Source organism: Lethenteron reissneri, chromosome 38, assembly GCF_015708825.2.
Source record: "Lethenteron reissneri isolate LAM-NWPU_2019-01 chromosome 38, ASM1570882v1, whole genome shotgun sequence".
Classification (NCBI taxonomy): Eukaryota; Metazoa; Chordata; class Hyperoartia; order Petromyzontiformes; family Petromyzontidae; genus Lethenteron; species Lethenteron reissneri.
Window position 1 is genome coordinate 12,051,625 of NC_083816.1, and position 23,644 is coordinate 12,075,268.

At 48.4% G+C, this 23,644-nt stretch overlaps 1 protein-coding gene across 3 annotated transcripts in view; it reads right to left on the bottom strand.

The window, feature by feature from the left end:
• Positions 1 to 23,644, bottom strand: part of LOC133351688 (sodium-coupled neutral amino acid symporter 2-like) — a 73,776-nt gene that overhangs the window by 22,877 nt on the left and 27,255 nt on the right. For 2 of the 3 annotated variants that reach the window (XM_061567092.1, XM_061567093.1), the window contains 4 exons: positions 9,840 to 10,165; positions 7,644 to 7,710; positions 6,327 to 6,445; positions 1,627 to 1,700 (listed from right to left, as the gene is read on the bottom strand). In XM_061567092.1, the coding sequence (XP_061423076.1) occupies positions 1,627 to 1,700; positions 6,327 to 6,445; positions 7,644 to 7,710; positions 9,840 to 9,955 (376 nt within the window). In that variant the 5' untranslated portion in view covers positions 9,956 to 10,165. Of the gene's footprint in view, positions 1 to 1,626; positions 1,701 to 6,326; positions 6,446 to 7,643; positions 7,711 to 9,839; positions 10,166 to 11,034; positions 11,308 to 23,644 lie in introns of those variants that run through there. The other variant, XM_061567091.1, reaches the window with a different exon arrangement.

Sequence of the window (23,644 nt, forward strand, 5' to 3'; positions counted from 1 at the left end):
CAGTGCTTAATGTAAATTGCTGTAAGTCAATTGGCAAACGCTTGTGGTGAGGTGCAGTGTGGGTATCACCAGCGAGAACGGCTGTTACCAATGAGCACAGGACAAAATGAACTCATTAGACAGGGCGCCCCCCCCCCTCCCCCGTCTGTGTTCAGAGTTTCACAAGCACCCAAGTACAGCTGACTTCATTAAAATTCAGCCCTTGACAGAGATCTAGCAATCCAGCCATATGTTACAACACTGAGTAGAACATCGGTACCACTCCACACACACACACACAAACGTCACGTGTGCGTATCCTTCGACAAAGTTCGCGCCCACAATCAAACATGTGCATTCATACAAACAGAACGACTAGTTCCAACGCAGTGTCACGGTCACCACGGCGCAGCCACATAAAATAACAGATGTCACTGTTGCTGCCATTAGCCAAGCTAATGGGTCCCCCCTTAGTGAGGGAGTGGGGACTCCACGTATATGGCTGCTCGACGCACACTTTGCATCAGCGTCGCATTCGTGGCTGTACTGTACCGATGAATCCTTATGAGGCCGAAAGCAGCCTGTACCACTGCTGCTGTCAGGTCGGTCACATTTACCCATTCAGGCCTCCCTCGCTCAATGTCGGTTCTGTTTGTGCAATGTCGCGCTGTAAATGCGGCCAAACAATTTCTACCTAAAATTTGCTCTATGCGGTTTGAATTCACTCAACATGCGGATTTGTGGTCGGACATGGCACAGCGTTGTACTGTGTGTGTGTACTGTGTGTCCTGTGCATGTGCTGTGTGCGTGTGTACTGTGCGTGGTGTGTACCGTGTGTACCATGTGTGTGTACGGTGTGTACCATGTGTGTACTGTGTGTGTGTGTACTGTGTTGTGTGTGTACGGTGTGTGTGTACTGTGTGTGTGTGTACTGTGTGTGGTGTGTACTGTGTGTACCATGTGTGTGTACGGTGTGTCCTGTGTGTGTGCTGTGTGTGGTGTGTGCTGTGTGCGTATGTACTGTGTGTGGTGTGTACTGTGTGTACCATGTGTGTGTATGGTGTGTCCTGTGTGTGTGCTGTGTGTGGTGTGTACTGTGTGTACCATGTGTGTGTATGGTGTGTACCATGTGTGTGTACCGTGTGTGTGTACCGTGTGTGTGTGTACCGTGTGTGTGTGTACCGTGTGTGTGTGTACCGTGTGTGTGTGTACCGTGTGTGTGTGTACCGTGTGTGTGTGTACCATTTGTGTGTACCATGTATGGTGTGTACTGTGTGTGTACTGTGTGTGTGTACTGTGTGTACAGTGTGTGCGACTCGGCAGGCAGCTGTCTCGTGCAGTTTTTCTTTGCGAGCCACTTTTTTGAACGCATCCACGACTGCCGCATCTAGCAAGGGGAACCTGTATTTATTTTGATGGTGGCCTTGTATGTATGTATGTTGAACTTCTTCCACACCGTACGTAGCCAACCGTGCTAAGCAAGAGGACCACAATGCACTTCTTCAGGAAATGATGACACCCCCTCGGAAAGTGCACAAAGGCCGAGTGTTTTTTCCACATTTCTGCGTGTTGTTCGAAACTCAAGTACTGTTGCAACGTCGACAAAGAGTCTGGCGTCTGTGGTGTTTGCCACGAGCGCCGGCTTACCGGCAGTGTCCGACGTGACCAGCAAGAGATGCACCGAGTACAGCGACAGGACAGCCACGCCGAAGAGCAGAACTCTGCAACGAAGCGGCCGCATACTCGTAAGGCACAAGATCAAACAACGATCTTCAAAGCACTAAACGGCGAAATGACTCGACAGATATTTCACTTAAGCAAATAGTCATTCAGGTGATTTTATTGGTTACCGACAAACTAAAAGTGCACGGGTGTATCGGGAGGACAGGGAAAGCAAGAATGTGCAAATATTGCACTAAAGTTGAACTCTGAATGCCGGATCGAATATCCACATTTCAACAATTCTAGTACATAGGACATTGACAGCATAATCGGACCTGTACCTAGTGAACCATTCCATTTCCCCGAATTCCTTGACCACAATGCCTGCCCCTCCAAAGCAAAATAATCTTTCCGCATACATTGCGTCAACACGATTGTGCTTACCACAACCCGACACTCGGGTGGCCACACACCGTAAATAATTAACGATGACCACGAAGCCCACCGCGTCGACATTCTTTCTAAGCAAATGCCGCACAGCCCACTTTGCTCCCCGGCCGCCTTCTGATGCAACACTCGCACGGGTTTACGACAGCGGACGACTCTGCGGTCGCGCGCCACGTTCCCTCCCGTGGCCCCTCGTCGTCACAGGCATGCCCCCCCCACCCCCCCGTGACATAACGGTGCCCGACTGTGGGCTGTTGAGGGGGGCCCATCTAACTCGAGAAAGGATGAAGGTCTGGTCACGTGAATGTCGTCGACGCGCACCGCCGGGCTGCGCTAGGAGGCAGCTGCGATGTACGTGAACAAAAGATGCCGAACGGCGACGTGAACGCAACTCGCAACTCGCCCCGTGCCCTGCGTGCAAACAACCGACAACAACCGTCGACTGCCCCCATGCTCCTACAAGCAAATGGGTTGTTTGTTTGTACTGGGGATCCTCAGCCACCCGGGACATTTTCCACATATCCGTGATGACTACCCCCCCACACCGCGCTAACCAATGTGGTAAAGCATGCTCAAACATCCCCCCACGACCCCCACGGTGTGGGGGGGGGGGGGGCTCTTATCCAGCAGTGGGTTCACAAATGGCTACGCACGTCGTGTGTGAGACAGCCTCTCCACAGAAGACAACACACCCTGGCGGTGAGACCCACTCGGCCACTGCCAATGTGCGAGATTTGCGATCTCAAGGGCGATGATTTTTCCTGCCGTTCTGACCAACCCAGCTACGTCCCAGCCGTGTCGACGTTATTCACGTGGACGTAGTGAAAAGCGGCTGCCTCGGCAGGCAACATAAACCTGCAGGGCGTTTCTAACGATCCGTTCTCAGGACCTCTTCACAGGCCGCGGCTCGCGATGACCCCCACGCGAGGCTCCTGGCAGAGAGGCCGCGCTTGCTACAGTGGGTACATTATCGCATTACGCAGAATCTGACACGCCGCTTGTTTTCCCAAAAGCTGCTACGCCAATTTACACGCAATTTCTTCATCCGTGGAGGAGCGCCAATGTCCACAAGCTGTCGAATCACAGCGAACTGTTCATAAGTCGGGGTGGGGGGTGGAAGGAGGTGGCGGTGGGCGAGGAGTACGACAACTGTGGACCTCGCTAAACCGTGTCCCAATGGCTGCGTGGGAGACGTGCCCACCTACCACTAGCGAAAGATCAAAGAATCGCCAAACTGCGACTGCGGTGAAGACCAAACAGTTGAACGTCACCGGACGAATTGACCATCCGTGCAACACCGTGGCAGGCGTCGCTGCGATCCATAGAGCATCTAACCGCCTCCTTGGATCGGTGGAAGAGACTTGAGAATTCGACTGATAACACGTCTCAAGACTTTTTACTTTTCTCTCGTGCCACACACGAGAGAAGACGGCGGTGGGCGGGCGAGTTCCGTTTTCATCTCAAGTGGCAGTGCGGAGGCCCCTCTGTGTCTCACGAGTCGTGGGACGGAGCAAAACAAATAAAACTGCGGTGTCGGGTTGCTCGAATTTCGTCAATGAGATACAACACGCTGGGCAATAAGTCTTCCGCAAGGTTCGCTGACGCACGCGTGGGTCGTGCGTCAGCGACGGACGAGGCGAGTCGGATCGCTGTCACCCTCTCCGGGCTGGTTCTCTTCATTCGCAGCCTCTTGGTCAATCGCTTCCCCCCACCCATTTCCGCACACTGTACACAGGTGCCACAGACGTGGACTGTATTTACAAATGAACGCACAGTCCGCTCGCGTAAGTAAAACTTTTAATCCGAGCCGAGAGCACGTGCGCGATAACACGGACGCGGCGCATGTTTGCGCAAAAGATGACGGACCGGCCTTCGATGTAATGCTACAAAGCCACTCTTTGTATATTTTTGCAAATCGGTGTTGTCCATGTACGGGACGCGTCAAGTGTGGACTTGTGGGAGTTTTGGCACTTTTTACTCGGCAGCAGAGGGTACATATTGAGAACAAATTGGACTTTAGAAGAGATCTGTAACTTAATTTATAAATATGTTCGTGACACAAGAGAGGCGATGACTATCGTTTGATAAAATCGCTGATGGGATATTTTACGTCCACGCCGATTCCTTGCCTGTTTGACCATTCTCACAAAATTTAGGATGACGACTTTTGAGCGCAACCGATGAGCCCTGGATTCAGAGTTTGGCCCTGTATGAAGCACCGAGCCACAGGAACATGCTCCTGCTCCGCAGAGAGAGCACACCATCCCATATCTGTGATATCTTATCTCTTTCCCCACAGAGAGCTGTGCCAATGCCGCATGACAGCGGCTAGCCGGGTAACAAATTATCGCTCAGACTCGGTGGCGAGGAGCCATATTGATTGTGCCGACTTTCAGGCCCTCTTGAGTTACATAAAAAAAATTGCTGGCTTTTAATGCATAGCACTGCACAGAAAATGTGCTCGTTGCATTAATGACACTGACACCAGGTTGGGAGTTGAGTGGTGGTGCAGCGGTAGCCAGAGCCAAAAACCAACGCCGAGTGATATCTGAACCAGCCCTAGCCAACCCACTACACTGACAACGCACTGGCCATCGTGGTGAAGTATGGTCAAACCCCCACGACGACACGGCGTGCGGGGGGGGGGGAAGACTTATCCTGCAGTGAATTGACAAAGGGCTCTGAACCGCGATTATAAATTTGACTCTGCTGAGATGCAAGCGAAGGGCGCTGTCCTTCCAACCGGACCTACGATAAATACGCAAATGTTAACCTCGCTACAGTCATCCCTGACGCACATGCCCACCTTACAAGTTGTTTCATTGACAGTAAAAACCGCTATCATGGCAAAACATTCCACACGGTGGAGAGCTTAAAGCGTTAAGACATTGGCTGCAAAACGTTAAGACAAAGCATTAACGTTAAAATCTCTGTAGGATTGCATTCCTTTTTCGGATGTTTCTTTTTTTTCTTTGCGCATTTCAAATGCACTGGTGAACCGGCTGTTTCAATTAAACAAATCACACACTTTGAGGTGATGCCTCCGTGGCAAAACGACATGTGCCTGTCTTGATTCCCCCCCGGCTCACTCGCCACACCGAGAGAGAAGATGTGCAGCGTCACACGCCAACATCGCTGCACGCCAGTGCAAGCGGCGCGTCTCTCTCCGTCTCGTGGTGGCCCGAAGCATAAAGATTTCACGCGAGAACTCTGCATTGTTGTGGCGGGGCGGAAATTTACGAATGTGTCATAATCAAAGGTGACCTGGCGGCTTCTCAGATGTCAATGCCCGTGACAAATCGTACCGAGTCAGCATTGGGTTCAATTTCCATCCTCCCCTCCCTACCTGGTGGTATTTGTACAATTATCTATGATTGCTGCTCACTGAAACATATACACACCGTGAAAACATTTTCACAAGAAGGACTGCGCAGCTGCGGGCGTGTGTGGTTGTGTTGAGATAGACACTTGAAGGCCAACTGGTGAATAAACCTATGCAAATATGATATATCCACGTCAGTCAACCTGGTATGTTGGTATGTTAGTCTCGTGCTATTGTGTTTCAATCCAGGACTGATTTTAACTAAAGCTCACGCTCTATGCCGAATACTTACGCATACTTACGCATCTACGTTCAAAACTACATAGAACCTCTAAACGTCCAGCATTAAATACACAAACAACAAGACAAAGATCCCCCATGTAGCCTTAGCAGGCTGTTCGCGAGCGCCTATGAAGGTCGACACGGCACACGAGGGGGTGGGTGGCCAGCACCACGCGCGACCGCCTTTGTCTCCCCAGTGGCTATGTTTACACACATCAGGTACTCATTTGAGGCTAAGTTGACCTAGGGGAGGCTCAGATATTCGTGTTGGCCATGAGAGGGAACCGAACTCGAGTCGCCGGATTCATAGCGCAGCTCCCGCTCCCACAAACGCACACACACACGCACGCACACACGCACACACACGCGCGCGCACACACACACGCGCGTACACACGCGCGCGCACACGCACACACGCGCGCGCACACACGCATGCACGCACACACACACACACACACGCACGCACGCACGCACGCACGCACACACACACGCACACACGCACACACACACGCACGCACACACACACACACACACGCACACACACACGCACGCACACACACACACACGTTGTCCGCCGTGTGACTTTGAAGCGCATGGGGTGCCGCGAGCGACGTTCTACCGCGGCAGTACTCACATGAAGAGCAGGATGCCCGTGTTGGCCATGGCAAACGAGAGGCCCAGGATCCCGCTGCCCATGATGGCGTTGCTGAGGTTGAACACAGACATCCCAAAGGACTCTCTGCCCTCATGTTGCTGAAAACACAAAGAAGAGAAACGCTCAACGTTTGCAATGGGACAGCAGCCGGATGATCTTGCGTTTCGCCAGACGTGCCTGAACCTTGCACACTGGCGAGTGCCGTGGGAGTCGTCGCTCAGGTATCCAGAGAGAGCAGGCGCACTGCTCACTTGTTGTGCTGGCTTACAAACGCCAATCGCACTTGGCCAGAAGTGTACGCATATTAAACTGAAAGCAACAACTTCCGTAGAGGTTTGATAGGTGGTCGAATTTATATGCCTAATAATGGCTCGTAATGTAGAGTATACAGAGTTGTAAATGCTGTTCTCTGCATTTGAGCTGTCACAAGGCTTTATTTAAATATGGGTTTGTTTACTAAATTTTCAAATACAATTATATTTATAAACAGCCTTTTCCGTTTACAGCAGATAATGACTATCAAAGTCTTGACATCGATCAAATGATGGTGGAGGAACAGAACTTTGATGGTCTACAGAGAGATTCGTGACCAATGTGCATGCACCGAAGAGTGCCAATTTTACTTTCTGTGAAGCGTAATGTCAACTATAACTTTATGGCATCTTCATGAATCAAAGTTGGAACGATATGGAGTACAGTTCCACATTATGGACATGAAATAGTTGTTTAATCAAACATGCATAATTTAAAATAAAGGGCAGTACAGAAATATAGCGGAATGGGAGGCCCGACACATTCCATTTTCACGTTTCATTGTAGAACAGCCGAACAAACACACGGCTTCACGATGCAAAGACAACATTTTGCAAGCGCCAAAAAACCCCACGTTTGCTCGTACGCAAACATAGGAACTCGACACCACGGCTACCGAGGCTATGATAAACAGCAACACACACACAACTGTATTTGTTTTCTCTCTCAAGTTGGAATGCGTGACCATGCTCGACATCCCCTTAACGATGACGGCCACGGCGACGATGGCGGGCGGGTCAGAGAAGAGGATCTCGGAAAGACGAAACGTCGGGGGGTTCAGAAACGCGAGAGGTGAGGTCAAGCGCACCCTATTTCAGTGAGGCGCTTACAAGTTACAACGCCCGACAGGCCCGTACTTAACCCATGATTGATAATCAACACATGTCTGTTTACTGTAACACAGTTTATACGGCTTTTAAATTTACGGTGTGTATTGTCTAAACAGGTAAATGTGGGTAAGAATGTTGGAAACAAAAGACTTACATCATATTTCTTTACTCCACCATTGAGAAAGTTGGCACTTTCAGTTTCAAACTGTTCATCGTATTGACTGCGAAAAGAACGGACAGCAGAGGTGGCAATGAACTTTCCTCTCATACAAAGATGGGCAGTGCAACTCAAGGATTAAGCAAACATCCCCAACCCCATGGTAATGACACATCCAGCAATAACACGCAATCTCAGAGCTTTGTAAACACAGAAAATTAAACAATACAGCATCGATAACATTTACGAGTGGTATGTGTACCAGATGAGAGGTTGTATAATAAAAGGCACGCTGCTGTGTACGCTTCCCGAGTGTTAATAATTAAACGGGTGCGTGGCCACCAGGGGTAAATTACGGCTATTAGCACCGTCACGCACACACATCGTGATTCATGGAAACTGAATGTACACACCTGCTCAACATTTCAATTACTTATTTAACTCTTCTCCTAGCGGCAAGCCATTGCCTTTCTTTCAGTACCAAATTGTTTTAATATATAGCTTGAAACTTGGGTCATTTACATTGAAAAGCATCCTTCAATTGTTGCACAGGTGTTTGAACAAACACTGAAATTTTATAAAAGTTGTGACTCTGTGCTGAAATTAAACACGATGTTATTAATTTTGCTAACGGCATTCCCAGCAGCAGACAAATCAAGCCACTCGCTTCGTGATAACTCCATTAGCACGGTCACCTCTCTCCACAGCCAACCGATTCCATACATCATTTAATGTTGTATATTGGCCGTCTGATCATGATCAATATTCTTTTCTGTCAAGCGCTGCACACTTATAAATGAAATCTTTCCTCAATATCTAAATAATCTAATCATCTTTAATCACCGAGAATTGCATTGACTTCACTCAGAGATCATTGCCGGCTGGGTGCAATTTTAGACACGAGACCGACGGGTCCAATCTTGTCGCCAGCATCCCCACAAGGTTTCATCCCAATTACGACATCAGCGGTGTCGTAAGTCTCAGAATCCTCCAGAACTCTCGCCGCGCAGCACAGCATGCTCAAGAAGAGTCCACGGGAGGAGACGTCGCACAACTTTTAGTTTCTGAAATCTCTTCTTGGTTCTTTCGGTAAAGTCACGTAGAAGGGAAGTAATAAAATAATAAAAATAAAACATGATAAAATAATTCTCACGACGTTTCGGCCACAACGCAAGCAGCCGTCCTCAGGTTGAAGTGTCAGACGCTGTCTCCCCGACAGACCTGGTCTTCACCTGAGGACGTCTGCTTGCGTTGTGGCCGAAACGTCATGAGAATTATTTTATTATGTTTTATTTTTATTATTTTATTACTTCCCTTCTACGTGACTTTACCGAATGAACCAAGAAGATGAATCCCTGCAGTCACGAAAGCTTTAAATCGAAATTCTGAAATCTCATCGAGTGACACTCCTAGCCGCACTCGGCGTCGCACTCCCCCACGCGCGCTGCTCAACAGAGGAACGCCTGTCACAAGAGTCGAGCCCATGTATTCGTTTTAACTCTCAGAGCTGGAATTCGGCCAGATTAAGTGCAAAAACCAAATCTACGATGACATGCTGTTTTTTAATGCAATTATTAGTGACCGGAACGGAATTCGTCTAAATCACAGTTGGCTGACGGTGTGAAAATCGAAACCAGGCTCTCACCTTGCCAGTGCCATTACTTTTGACAAGGAATAAAAATCATGCAGACGCATGAACTCTGCAGCAATGTCCAACGTGTGTGTGTCTGCCTCTCACAAGTGTTTATAAGCACCATGGAAGCGGATGGGTAGCTGTTAGAGCACAACCCGTTGTCATATTTGCTTCGCAAGCTTTCTTCACACCTTTCCATCAATTGTGGCTGGCTTTCTATAAAGCAAAGTGCCTAAAAGCACCACAAGTTTAAATACAAATTCCATGTAAACTTAATCGTCTCGACAAAAGGTTATCGTGACCCCACATTTCAGAGATAAAAAAACACACACACTGTAGTAACCCGCTGTAGTCTGCGCCCCTTTTAACGGAGGAAAAGCAAAACTCCACAAACTCTCTCCTGCAGCCCTACCCGTGGTTAGCGGACCTCGACATTGGCATTCGAGCTCCCGAATGCATTGCTGCTGTACGCAAGAATAGAACAGATAGAGATCGACAGAGCCTTAGTTGGAGTGAGTGGCAGTGGAGCGGTGTTGGTGCGTCTCTCTCTCTCCGTCTACCTGATGGTCACTTTGTCTGCCTCGGAGGGCACCGGGTAGCCATCCTCTCCGCTGTCCCTGCTGTCATTGTCATTGACGAAGATGTCCGAGCGAAGTTCCAGCTGGTCCTTTGCCATGGCGATGGGAGGTCGATGTTGGAAACAGGCTGCGGGCGAATTTGGCGTTTGTGCTTTCAAAACGTTATCGTTTTATATGTTTTGGAGAGAAGACGCAATTTTCCAATTGAGTTAAGAAATGTCTTGTTATTTGAATGTCAACGTTTTGCCTGCTACACAGAGCATATAGTAAATGTCCTCGTCCTCCTCCTTCCTCGAAGATCCCGTGACCTGTTGACACACACAAAACAGCACACAAATTGCATTGTTAACAGTTGGTTAATGTAGCTCTATAGCAGCACATAGGCAGTCGTGCCAGTCTTAGCAGGTAGCCAACTGAAGTGCTCCTCACAGTACCAATCCACTGCAGATTTAACAACACTACCAACCTCAAACACATTTGTCAATAACACCGTGGCCTTAAAATAAATATATATAACCGGCGACGTTTCGGGCAATGACCCTTCTCCATGGACAGATGCAATGTAGCATGACGAACACAAGTCGTCGGCAAGAGTCCCGACTGCACCTCTGTGTGCGTGTGGCACGACTGACATTGACGACGATGTGCTGCTGGGATCCAACCTCAGCCGTGGAAAGGTTCAAGTCGGGAGCTGGGGGGGGGGGACGTCTCCCTGTGGCTGAACTTAGCATTTAGCCCTTTGCATGACAAAGTTAGGCTAATAAGAGTACTGTAGAACTTAATAACGATGATAGTGTGGGAGCTTGCGTTAATCCCATTGATCAAACAACATTCAAAACGTGTTGTAGATGTACAACGTGCGATACTATATACCAAGATCACACCCCAACACAAGTAACGTTTAAAGCAGCATGTACAGCACTGCCTACAACCAAACTACACCCAACTACAGTAATTCAAAGACATTAAACAAGAGGTTAGAAGCTTAATTTCGTAAAGTGAAGTACATGACAATTCCTCGCGATAACCTCGATCGTGCACGCGTGTGGTGAATGAAACACATCACATACAAGTCAACACACACAGCGCTTCGTTCTCTACCTACACACACAGCAGGTTCACGTAGTTGTGCCATTGCAGGCACGAATGGTCCAGAGCTAAGGGATATTCACCTTACCTCGTTAGTTCTGGAGCTGTTCGCCAAATGTAGTAAACCAGTGAACAGCAGTTATTACGTAAGTCCGATGGATATAAAACAATCAAATAAATGAATAAACAGCTTCGTACTTAAGTGGAAACCAAAACAATATATATAAATCAAACCTCACTATAACTGAAACCGAACAAACGTTGCTTTATTATTTTGTGCCGCAGCAAATATTTGCAAATGTTCAATTTTACGCCTTTAAAGACTCTCCTCTTTGCGTTTCTGTGCAAACTTTTGCAACGCACGGGCGAACAACAGAGAATGAACACGCCGACTGGTATTTATGTAGCGTTGGCAGCCCCGCCCCCACACTCAGCCCGCCCCCACACCCCAAGCCCCGCCCCCAACACGCCCAAGCCCCGCCCCCAACACTAAGCCCCGCCCCCACATACCAAGCCCCGCCCCCACATACCAAGCCCCGCCCAGCCCCGCCCCCAACACGCCCAAGCCCCGCCCCCAACACGCCCAAGCCCCGCCCCCAACACGCCCAAGCCCCGCCCCCAACACGCCCAAGCCCCGCCCCCACACACAAAGACCTGCCCCCAACACGCCCAGCCCCGCCCCCAACACGCCCGAGCCACGCCCCCAAACACCAAGCCCTGCCCCCAACAGCCCAGCCCCGCCCCCAACACGCCCAGCCCCGCCCCCAACACGCCCAAGCCCCGCCCCCAACACGCCCAAGCTCCGCCCCCAACACGCCCAAGCCCCGCCCCCACACACAAAGACCTGCCCCCAACACGCCCGAGCCACGCCCCCAAACACCAAGCCCCGCCCCCAACAGCCCAGCCCCGCCCCCAACACGCCAAGCCCCGCCCTCATCTAGACCCGCCCCCAACACGTCCAGCCCCGCTTTGGGGCCATCCATTCAGTACATTCGCATGGCGGGGGGAGGGGTTAACTCTTAGGGAGGGGAGGGGTTAAACCAAACGCGGACCGCTTTTATGGGGGGGGAGTGGGGGGCTACTGACAATGTACGCAGAGGAAACGGGGGGGGGGGGGTGAAGCCTCGACAACAATGTGTCTACAGCGGCCTGTTCAACTGGGTTAGATCGTCCGGCGGTGAACTGTCTGTTTGCTTCAACACGTAAATAGTATTAATATTATTACGTTATTAACACGTTAATACTATTATTACGTTATTAACACGTTAATGTTATTATTACGTTATTAAGACGTTAATAATATTATTACGTATTTTAACACGTTATTAATGTTATTACGTTATTTAACAGGTTAATATTATTAACGAGCTTGTGTCTAATGTCCTCATGCACAAGCGCAGTGTCTGTGTGCGCCTGTCTCTCCACACGCACGCTCAAAGTACTTCTTACATAACCTCGTTGGCCCAATGGCCTGCTGGGGAGTGTACACGAGTTCAGCAGCATTCATTCCGGACGAGAAACAACAACAAACATCCACTTTTGTTTGACACGCAAGTCAGGATTATTTGCATCAGCAGTGTCAGCCTTGCTTTCGTTAATGTTGGTGACCTGCCAGACGTTACAGGCGAGGTAAGATCGGTCTGTCGGCACGAGCTCGTCGAGTAGAGACATATTCACACACAACAAACACTCTCCCACGCTCTCTCACCAAACCATCATCAGCCACGGACAAGACAGCCACATGGCGGCCTCCCCAATCCATCACCACCTCTCACTATGCTGCCATAGATCCACACCTAGCACCTTATGCGCTCATTTAGTCGCTCCGTCTCATTGAAAGGCGTACTATTGGACCACTCTCCACCAATTAGCACCTCCGAGTAGTACGTTTGGCTACGTACTTAAAGCTTTCGTGACTGCAGGAATTCATATTCTTTGGGTCTTTCGGTAAAGTTACTACGTGACTTTTACCGATAGACACAAAGAATATAAATACTCTAATTTATTACACTTGTTTATTGAGTATTTACATGCCTACCCTACCCACTACGATGCCCTGGGGGTGTGTTGGCATTCGTAGCATTGATGTATGTGGATCCAGTCATTTATCTACATAATATCATGTCCGTGCCACAAAATCCTGAATTTACATCACCCAGCGACATGATTCAATCACTCCCTCCGGGGGGTCGTGCAGTGGTGCAGTGGCTTTGGTAAAAAAAAAAACGTAACCTGAATTTGATTTCAAAACAGCAGTGTATTGAAAACGGGACTGTAAACTCTTCTCAGAATTCAAAATCACGAATGTGTACTACTACATGATACTGCACACTTTATCATAATACATTCTATCTTAATGGGTATATATGTTGCATGTAACAAGGAAACGCGATGGCGGTTCTTGATGTGCACCCTTGATTCCCATGGTGGGTGAATGCACCACGGGCATGCGGGGTTTGGTCTGACACAAGCGGGTACGACGGGAAGTTACATAACTCAGTGCGCGAGAAACGACAACAAAGGAAAGATGCTTAGCATACTTTCGTGGCTCTCATTTGAGTTGCTAAAATGGTTGGAAATATGTATATACCTCTAGACACCGTACGTCGTTGCACCCCAGATGCATGCCAGATAAACAAACATTGGCTGGGCACAACACTTCAGACCTGTATATGCAGTATAATAAACACATCCCTTATCAACGAGAAGTGCATTCATTTACTAAAGATTCTGCAGTAAAATGTCGAATTCATTCCGCACGCTGGTTGACTGCGAAATGTTTGAACAATGACTCACACGATGAGTGAGAATTTGAAACGATAATTTATATATTTATTATGCAAATGCTATCCATTGGTTTTGCACTAAATACATATGCAGGCTCTGCATCCTATATCCTATTATGTTTCCACCTCCCATGTACAAGTATATCTCCTGTATTTTACTTCTATAAATATAGTTCTTTGGTCACAAAAAAATCTTGCAGAATAGCACACTCGTACAGCTAATAATAAGGGTGGAATGTCTTATCGATCATCATCACCTATACAAATACAATAAAATGCAATGAGGAAATATATTTTAAAAATACGCCAGCATTCTCAAAATACATCAAGTGGACAACTATCACGATATAGACGTAGAGGTGATGTGTGTCCTTCACAATTGAATAAGCTAAACAAGCATCTCCAGAAGCACACACACACACGCACATACAAAGAGAAACGCAAACACACTGAGAGGTTGCATCATCACCCGCTTAGGGAGTGCCGTGTCCCCACGCTGCCCTACAGAGGTCAGACTTCACTCGACTGCCCTGGTGGCCAGGAGCAGCCACACGGTCGTGCCTTGGGGCAGCCTCACTTCGAGGTAGCAGATTGTAGACACAACACGACTCAAACTTGGTGCGCAAATGCAACACTGACCGGCTCATTTCAGTAGCAAACCACTCGCAGTTTTAAGAACAGATTTCACACAGCTCTTTGGTTCAGCAATTGCTCCTTGCTGTGGTTGTCCCACCTGATGACGAACGCTTGATTTAATTTATTTTATTTTCTACCCACGTAACTTTACCGAAAGAACCAAAGAGTATGGATCCCTGCAGTCACGAAAACTTCTAATCTAGATTAGATTTCACACACAAAACCACGTATTTGTACGTCACATTCATTGCAATTTTAATTGTATATTTGGCAATCTTTGTATTTCTGGGTTTTCTGTCGTTATTTTTTTAAAAATAGAATGCAAGTAGAGTTACATTTAATGGGAAGTGTTTACATCACGTTTGGCAAGGTTCCTCAATGGAAACATACTTTGCAGGACCCTCCTGAAAAAGTGTTATGCCAATCGGTGACGAAGCTTCCCTTGGTAAGCGTAGGGATTATAACATTTGACAGCGTTTAGTTTATCTTCAGTGCACACGATAGGATTACAAACAGGCGAATGTGAACAGTGGCGGCCATTCATGAGGCTTCCTCCAATGGAGGCAAAGGTAACACGGACAAATGAAACGGCGCCAAACTACGCAATGTAGATGTTACAAAGTGCACAGTATTACAGGATCGTGACTGCAAGTAAGGCGACGGACTAGCCCCTTGCTTGGTAGGCACGGAGCCCACAGACCCCACACACCCCACCACCACCACCTCCTGTGAAGCAACAGCACCGATTTAGAGCGGATGCTCCCACTTGCACTGCGTTCTTTTGTCGGGGCAATAAAGGGGCACAGCAGCGGCCTTGGCCACTTGCCTGCTGCACAGTTAGACACTGCTGCTGCATATTGTTAGACACTGCTGCTGCATATTGTTAGACACTGCTGCTGCACATTGCTATACATTGTTGCTGCACATGTACTTGTCAGTTACTCGACTTAAACCAGATATCCACCCCACTCGCTCTCACACCAACAACAGCCTCTTTCCCAATGTCCCCTCCACACCCCGCTTGAATCAATGTATTGTGTCATTAGCCCAAGAATCTATTTTGATCGACGGAGAGATGCACTGTGACACGCCAACTATAGCCGATGCTTCGTCACGCCAATTTGCATAGCGCTCCGCTGGGGTGCTCATCACAACGCCATTCGTCACCGTTCGTCACCACGCTGGGCCAATCGGCAGGTGAGAGGTCTGCTCGTTTCACACGTGGATAGGTCTCCTCGCTGTCAACGGCGGCGGCTACCCTTGTGGTATTCCCGCACGTGGAGGGCCGTGATCTCAGGTCGACCACTAAAGGTGGGTCAGCGATGACCGCTGGGTTAGCCCGCCGTGTCACGCGCTGCCAAGGAGCAGAATAACAACGCCCCACGTTATCTCCTTTTTGTCAAAGCGCCCAAATATTAATAAATATATAAATCTGCAGGGTCTTGTTTTTCACACAATGTCAACATGCACCATCACCAGCTGCCCTCTGCAAACCGACGTTATATTTTCCAATATCATGTACATGCTGACAAACAATACGTATTCCATCGCCAGGTATTGCCCTTGCAAAAGTTTGGCTAAGTAGTATATTCATCTTGCGACAGGCACGAATCACTTCCGCAAGCATTCAATGTTAATTTTCGTACATTCATGTGCAACGTTATTTGTAACCAAACTTTCAAATGTGTTGCATTCGGTGACATGCCTCGAGCTCTGCTTTGATGGAAATCGAAATAATAAATGAGCCATCTTGTCTCATTCGCCTGGCGCCCAACAGCAAGCGGTGCAGTGCAGAAAGCGGGTTGCTGGCCAATTTGTGTGGCCGCTGAGTGCTGCCTCGTCATTTGCGTGGGGTTGTTTTTCTTCCAGCAACTCCGGTTTCCTCACAAACTTTAAAACAAACCTAAAGAATGTCGTCCAACATTTCACTGCCCCCATAGGGAGCCGGGACACCTCAGCGAGAGACCATTCTGAGTAAAATAATTATTCTAATTCAGTATAAAACCTTTGGGCCATGACAATTTCACACACAGACCTCCTCTGAATATTGCATTAAAAAACACACACAACTGTTTACACCTAATACAAGTTTTAATTGACGTTCGCCTTCTATTCCATCTGGCACCACTCCATTTGGCAAGGGAATCCTATGCCAGCCTTTTCAATTCACCAGGGCTTAACGGAATGTTCAGATGCCTTTGTAATTAGTGCAACTTCGCACGTAAACAACGAGCACTAATTGTATGGCACGAAAAAAGTTCGCCCGACGGGCAATGCACCTGTTCACAGCAGTTCCGACCGCAGGGGGGGAACTGCACCTCCTGAAAATTATGGGAGCCACAATAATTGCAACCGTAATCACCCTACAAGAGGCACTCTCCGCCACCACCACCCTCCCCCCCTGTATTGTGTGTGCGATCTAGAATGTGGTGCGTGTGCGTGTGTTTGATAAAAGTTCTGCAATTGCATTAGCATCGGACGCACGTTTTGTGTGAGCCTTAATTTTCAAAGCGTATTATAATCCAGAGCATACGGTACACGGTGTGTCCCTCACATGAAAAGCCTACTCTGACCCTCTGTCCACAAACATGTATTGCAACAATGTTTGTCCTTTCTCAAACCCAGGGTTGTTTGTCCTGTACATATGACAAAAACACACACGCGCACAAACCCAGAGACAAGAAACGAGACCCGTTACAATAACACCGATATTTACCACGCAATTTAAACAGATTACAGAGTTGCTAAACATTGTTGTTGTTTGAGTAGCAATTCAGCAAAAAACACGAAATCCAGCAAACAGCCATTCAGTAAAAATATGTTTTTGGAAAGATGGTGTCCCACATCATGTGATACTGGGTGGTCTTGGTTTCAAAATAAAACGCACATGTTGAAAATTGCTAACACGCGTACCGCGAGATGCGACACACTGCAATTTAATATTCAACAGCTCAAAGCAGCGTTCGTTGTTTTCTGTAAAAAGTAGCTTTGCTTTGTAGTTATGCTTCGGGCCAGAGACGAGATATCCAGCTCGGTTTGAATGTTTAAAATTAAACTAATTGCATTTTTGTTTCCATTTTTTATGTTACGACTTTGTTGTTTGATTGTGATTAGATTTTTGCTTCAAAAAATGTGATTTTCACAAAGTATTCATCACGACTAACCTGATCGATCGCTGCCTGAGAATGTAACACAAAGCAGACAAAGTAATCTGAAATCACAAACAAGACCACAAGCGTGCCTTTAGCAACGGCACTCTCTTTTAGATTACACGACATCTCACGCATGACGGTGCACTTCTAAATGAGACGTAATACACGTCCACAGACCACTCGTATAATCGCCAATGGTGATCATCATTGTCATCATCGTCGTCATCGTCGTCAGCCAGGACTAATCCACTGCTGGAAGAAAGCCCTCCACAGTCCGTCACCAACGTCCCGATTATAATCGTGGGGGCAACGACTTGACCTTCAAGGCATAGGTTTCGCCAAGGCAGTAACTAAATATATATATCTGGAGCGTTTGTATTGATCTCAACACAATCACCGAAAATAGTATACGTTTTGTTTATTTATTTGATCTGAAATGTGAATTCAGACTTGCTTCAGTTGTACCCAGTTACATACATCGAAGGAGACATGGGCACACATCGTCTGCTGTCTCGTGCTACAGAATATGAGTGATGCTGCCCAGGATGTTCTGTGCTTTGCCACTGTTGGTAGTGTGGGAGGGGGGGGGGTCTTGTGATGGTGGAATACAACTTTGTTCTATCATCCATGCCGGCAGAAGCGATTTGCACACACACGCACACACCAAAAAACAAAACAGCAGCGCTGTACTACAAGACATGCAAAGGTTTCAACGACGAAGACACGACAGCCATAATCTCTCTCTCTTCCCCAGCTTATGTTTAATCTGCACTCGCTTTTACAAACACAAGAATGCTGACAACGCGAAATACATGTCGAGATTTCAAGCGGCTTGTTATTACAAAATATTATTACAAAACTGTGTGGGCTCTAGTCGAAGATTGACTTTGGTAGCATGCCATGAATAAATACAATGTATCTCTCTATCCATGACACGGAAGTTAGGTGAGGGTGATATTGCATATTTTGTATCCTTTTTACAATCGTCCATGTCGCACTTTCGAATGCAACATCGTACCCTCACGGACGCCACAAGCGATCACTCCTAAGCACATTTACCCAAACAACTGCAGGACCCCTCCAGCCGATTTGACCTCAAAATCCGTGGAAAATTTCAACTGCAATGATCTAAGCAGGAAATGTAATGTGGGTTAGCTCTGAAAAAAGTAGGTTACGATCGGTGAGATAAATACGCGAATAAATAAAATAACGATGGCAAAGTGTATTTGCGATTGGATCAGCGGTGACCAACTGGACGCGCTCGACTCGACAGCTGTAGTTTTCCACCGTCCGCTCGAGTGAAGCATTCACGGCCTTTTAATTTCACAATTAATCACCCGGCAAGAGTAGCACATTCACTCACGTCAGGTTTCCAGTTTGTTCTTACGCAAGCACTCAGCCGGCTTCTGGTAAGGAGATGTAGGTAGGAGCGGTGAGGGGTGGGGGCCTGGGTCTCGTGGGAGGCAGTAAATGGGGCTAAAAACAGCGGAACGGAGAGGTGAGAGAGGGTAGATAGGTGAGAGAGGTGAGAGAGGGGAGAGAGGTGAGAGAGGTGAGAGAGGGGAGAGAGGGGAGAGAGCGGGGAGAGAGGGGAGAGAGCGGGGAGAGAGGGAGGAGAGAGGTGAGAGAGGGGAGATAGGTGAGAGAGGGAGGAGAGAGGTGAGAGAGGGGAGATAGGTGAGAGAGGTGAGAGAGGGGGGAGAGAGGGGAGAGAGCGGGGAGAGAGGTGAGAGAGGTGAGAGAGGTGAGAGAGGTGAGAGAGGTGAGAGAGGTGAGAGAGGGGGGAGAGAGGTGAGAGAGCGGGGAGAGAGGGGAGAGAGGGAGGAGAGAGGTGAGAGAGGTGAGAGGGAGGTGAGAGAGCGGGGAGCGCGGGGAGAGAGGTGACACGAGCGTGGTGGTGTCGTCACTGGCAGCCAGCAATCAGTGGCCGCCTGGCTCTGGGGTCAGAGGGCTGAGCCGCCACTGCTGGGACACTGGGTTGGATTCTGGCTTCCAGCCGCCTGTGATGAAACCAAATTGTCAAGCGTAGCGATTTTATGGTCTCACCCGGTCACACCGGTGACTGCAGACGAAGCCATCGTGCCAGTATTCAATTAATCTTCTGCACTTAATTTGGCTTATCCCAACTCTGAGAATGAAACCATTTCAGTTCGATTGACGTGCAAGAGTCGCTCTTGTTCAGGGCATCATAAAAAGTGTGGCCAACCAAAAAATGGGCAAAGAAGACGTTGATTGAAGGTGACTCCAGATGCAGTTCGGCGACACCATCTTCCGATATTGTTCTTCGACGCAGCGTGATGCACTGCTAGCTGCAGACTTTTGAACAGAAACGTCTTCGCCTCGTAGCATTACGGCAAAAGCGTGCAATTCTAAACGGGGACCTAATTGTAAATCTGGGTGTCCGTGGCCACGGTGGCGTCGCACGGCCCCCCGGCGCGCCCTTGGGTCGCACCGCTCGTTGTTCGGCACGGCGTCCGACGTTTTGCCCCTCGTGCCGGGAGCTCCTTCAGGAACTAGTGCCAGTTCCTGAAGACTGCAGCACGTGGCACATCCAGAAAATACGTTTGGGAGCTATTTTTGCGTTTTTTTTTTTTATCAAACTGGGAAAGAAATGAGCCTTCAAATTCGTCCTACGGTCACCGCGGCGGGTGAGTGTTTGCATAAACCCAAAGAAAGCACGGAGCCGTGTGGACAGCTTGCTGGCACGGAGGGCGGCTGCAAGCTAAGCAACTTGCCTGTTTTCTAAATAAGCATTGCAGATTCCCCCCGCCTCTTCAGATACAGGCGTAAGACCTTCTCGTGTGCCTCTGCCCAAACCCAAATTGAATTGTGCTCCAGTGTTCCAAACAGCGAAAGAACTGCGTAGTGGCACCGTGAAACACACACACACTCTAGAGTATTTAATGAATGAAAACAAAAACCCTCCGTTTACCAAGTAATGTATTGTCATTGGTCAGAGTTGAAGGGAAACTAGATCTGCACAGTAATTATAGCACGGATAGTTGTGATCAAACGGGCCTTGATGTAAGAGGGTCCAATGTGTTTTTGAGTAATCACTGACGAGGCTGAAGCCCTGCAGGGAAAGTAAAAGTTTGAATTTCCAAAACTGCTCGGCAGCAGCTGAACCCTGCACACAGCAACGTGGCCTCGTCCGCAACGCGGCCACACGCAGCTGCTTCTTCGGAGTCAGTGCTCTGATTGAAGGCCGAGAGCTTCCCTGCACGCCATGCACCTCTTTGTGCGTTGTGAAATCAACAGCCCTGCAGCGTACACATTATTTTTACAGGCGGGAAACTGCTTTTCTTTAACTGCAAAATCATCGCAGAGTAGTGATGCCCAACACTTTCCTTGTCGTGCTGCCCACTACCAGCCCCTATGAGCTGTCGGCTTACTGCTACCAGCGCTATCGACTGTCCGTACACTGCTACCAGACCTATCACATCACCTCTGCGTGTACCCCGATCGGGCTATCACCTGTCCGCGTACCCCCACAGGTCTGTCAACTCTCCGTGCAAATGTCACAAACGGGATGGAGCACAATGAGAGACATGGATTACAAGAGGCGCCCAAGCGCATGTACACAGCTAAGCGTGTCCGGCGTCAGAATTCACACGTGCAATTCTAACGCTGTACACGCTATTCCAGCGCGAGACTGTGAATTGAAGAGTGGGGCATGCTTGGAGATGTTGAGAGCAGAGGAAAGCGCGTGTGGGAAGGTGGCAGTTAGTCAGTGCGAGATGTCCAACACCTTCACGGCTGCAATTGCTGCTAAAAAAAGAAGCACTGCAATGAGGCATTAATAACGAGAAAGAGTGAGCCAGATGGGCTACGAATATAATGTTCTTGGCCGAGTTGAAAAACAAACCACGATCGAACAACACGTTATCCTCAACCGGATTCATGATTCATGACCGACAAAAGTATGCAATTGTTAAAGCAAACAACACCGAAGGGTGTCGTGGTGTCGGTGTGAAGCCCTTTATGGAACACGCAATTTTATTGTCAGATTTAATCACCGTAAGAGTAATTTATTTGCCAATGGTGAGCCTCCGCGTGGCTAGGCATCTCTGTCGTTCTCTGGTCTCACTCTATGCAATAGATATCATGTTTAAGGATTGCAGAGCTCTAAATAGCTATTACTAGAGCCGAGCTTAGATAAATTAAGCGTGTTACAGAAAAGGATTTTGAGAGAAGGCCAATACTAACGTGGACACATTTTTAAACATTCACATCTTTATTTTATATCAAAATAATAAATAAAGCCAGATATCTCGTTCAGGCTCGAGTTAAACAACTGTAAGAATGCTGTTTATTTACCCTGGCATTCTTTCATGAGTCTCAAGGCTTTATTCAGGAGGATTCTGCATTGGAATGTTTGGCCTATGTCGTTCATTTTTGTTTGGCTCATGGAAAGAAGTCGGAGTACTCACAAAAAACCGCACGCATACGAGGAGATAACAGTCAAAGCTCTGCACAGATGGATTCAATAATCTATTGCTGTACGTCCATGTTTTCGCCACCTTGGCAGCAAAAGCCTACAACACCTGGCACTAGGTAGTCTTCCACCCAAGTACTAACCAGGCTCAGATCTGCTTAGCTTTCAAACTCTGAGGAGATGGGACACATTCACGATGATTTGGTCATACGTAGCCATTGCGTTGAGCATGCTAATGTGTGTGGCGCTGTGTAAAATTGCCATTTTATGTAAATATTTGAAAGTAAAAAAAAATCTTTTTACCAATTTTAATAAAATTGTACTATCAAATGCTTTTACTCTGACTGCACAGATCATTGATCTGTGGGCCAATTCCTGTGGTCTGCAGAAGGAGATAACACAGAACTACATCTGAGATCTCTTCAAGTGGCCTCTTATCATCCACACTGGGAGAGGGGTGGAGAGCTGCAATGTCTCCTATACCCTGCTATAGAGATGTTGACCCCGTGGCTATCAAACCGAGACTCGTAATTTTCAGAGTGACAATTTTTCCTCATTAAGTTAACAACCAAAATATGAATGACTGCTAGGGGTGGGGGGGGGGGGCATTCGGATCTTAATACCATTCACTTGCTATAATTAAGAATCCGGAATAATCATGGATGGCTGGAATCTGGTAGTGAACCCTGCAAGTGAGTGAACCTGTAAAGTAAGTGAACCCTGCAAGTAAGTGAACCCTGGAAGTGAACCCTGGAAGTAAGTGAACCCTGGCAGTGAACCCTGGCAGTGAACCCTGGCAGTGAACCCTGGCAGTGAACCCTGGCAGTGAACCCTGGCAGTGAAACCTGGAAGTGAACCCTGGATCTCAGCAGTGCCGACTCAAGCGATCGGACCTCCTGGAAGGCAGCCACCTGGCCACATCATGGCCAACATTTTTGCCAAAATCACTACAAATTTAAACAGCTTCCAATTAAAACTCAATTACATTATAAAAAAAACAAATTAATCACGAGGTAGTCATGTATCATTAAAATCGCATTAGTGTATTAAGTTGTGTTCGTACAAAGGTGCTAATACAATGCGCATTGCAATTAAATCATGGGTCTCTTCTGCGGAACAGGAGGCTATAATAAATCGAAGGAGCTGTCACCCGAGGTTCAAACCAGAAAGGGTGAATGCACCACTTTTATTTTAGGCTCTTGCACGGGGTGGCATAGACTGGGGCGGGACATCCACGTAAGTGGTGAGGACACAGATGGGGGGAAGGGGCACAGGCGAAGGCCCAGCCAGGGAGGAGCGGCTGCACGGTGACCCACGGCATCTGGTGCGCGTCTCCCGCAACCCCACTGGTCCGGCCGTCCCGTTCTACCCCTCGCAATTTACGCCAGGGCAGCTTTAATAACAACGGCCTCGCCGCCCGTAGCCCATCGCTGGCGACGCTGCGTCAAACAGACGCCGCGTCGCGATCCTCACCAGCGCCAAGCCCGGCGGGCTATTTATAGACGCCACGTGACGGGGGCCACGGGATGAGGCCGTACGCACGAAGCGGGTCGGCTGGCCGTGAAGGTACAAGACGCGGCGGGGTGTGCGCTCGCCGCGGCCTCTCGGCAGCGTGGAGGGCGGACGCCGTGCGGTGGGGCTGGCTCACGGGGCTCCGCTGTAACGTTCCATGCCCCGTCACGGACTGAT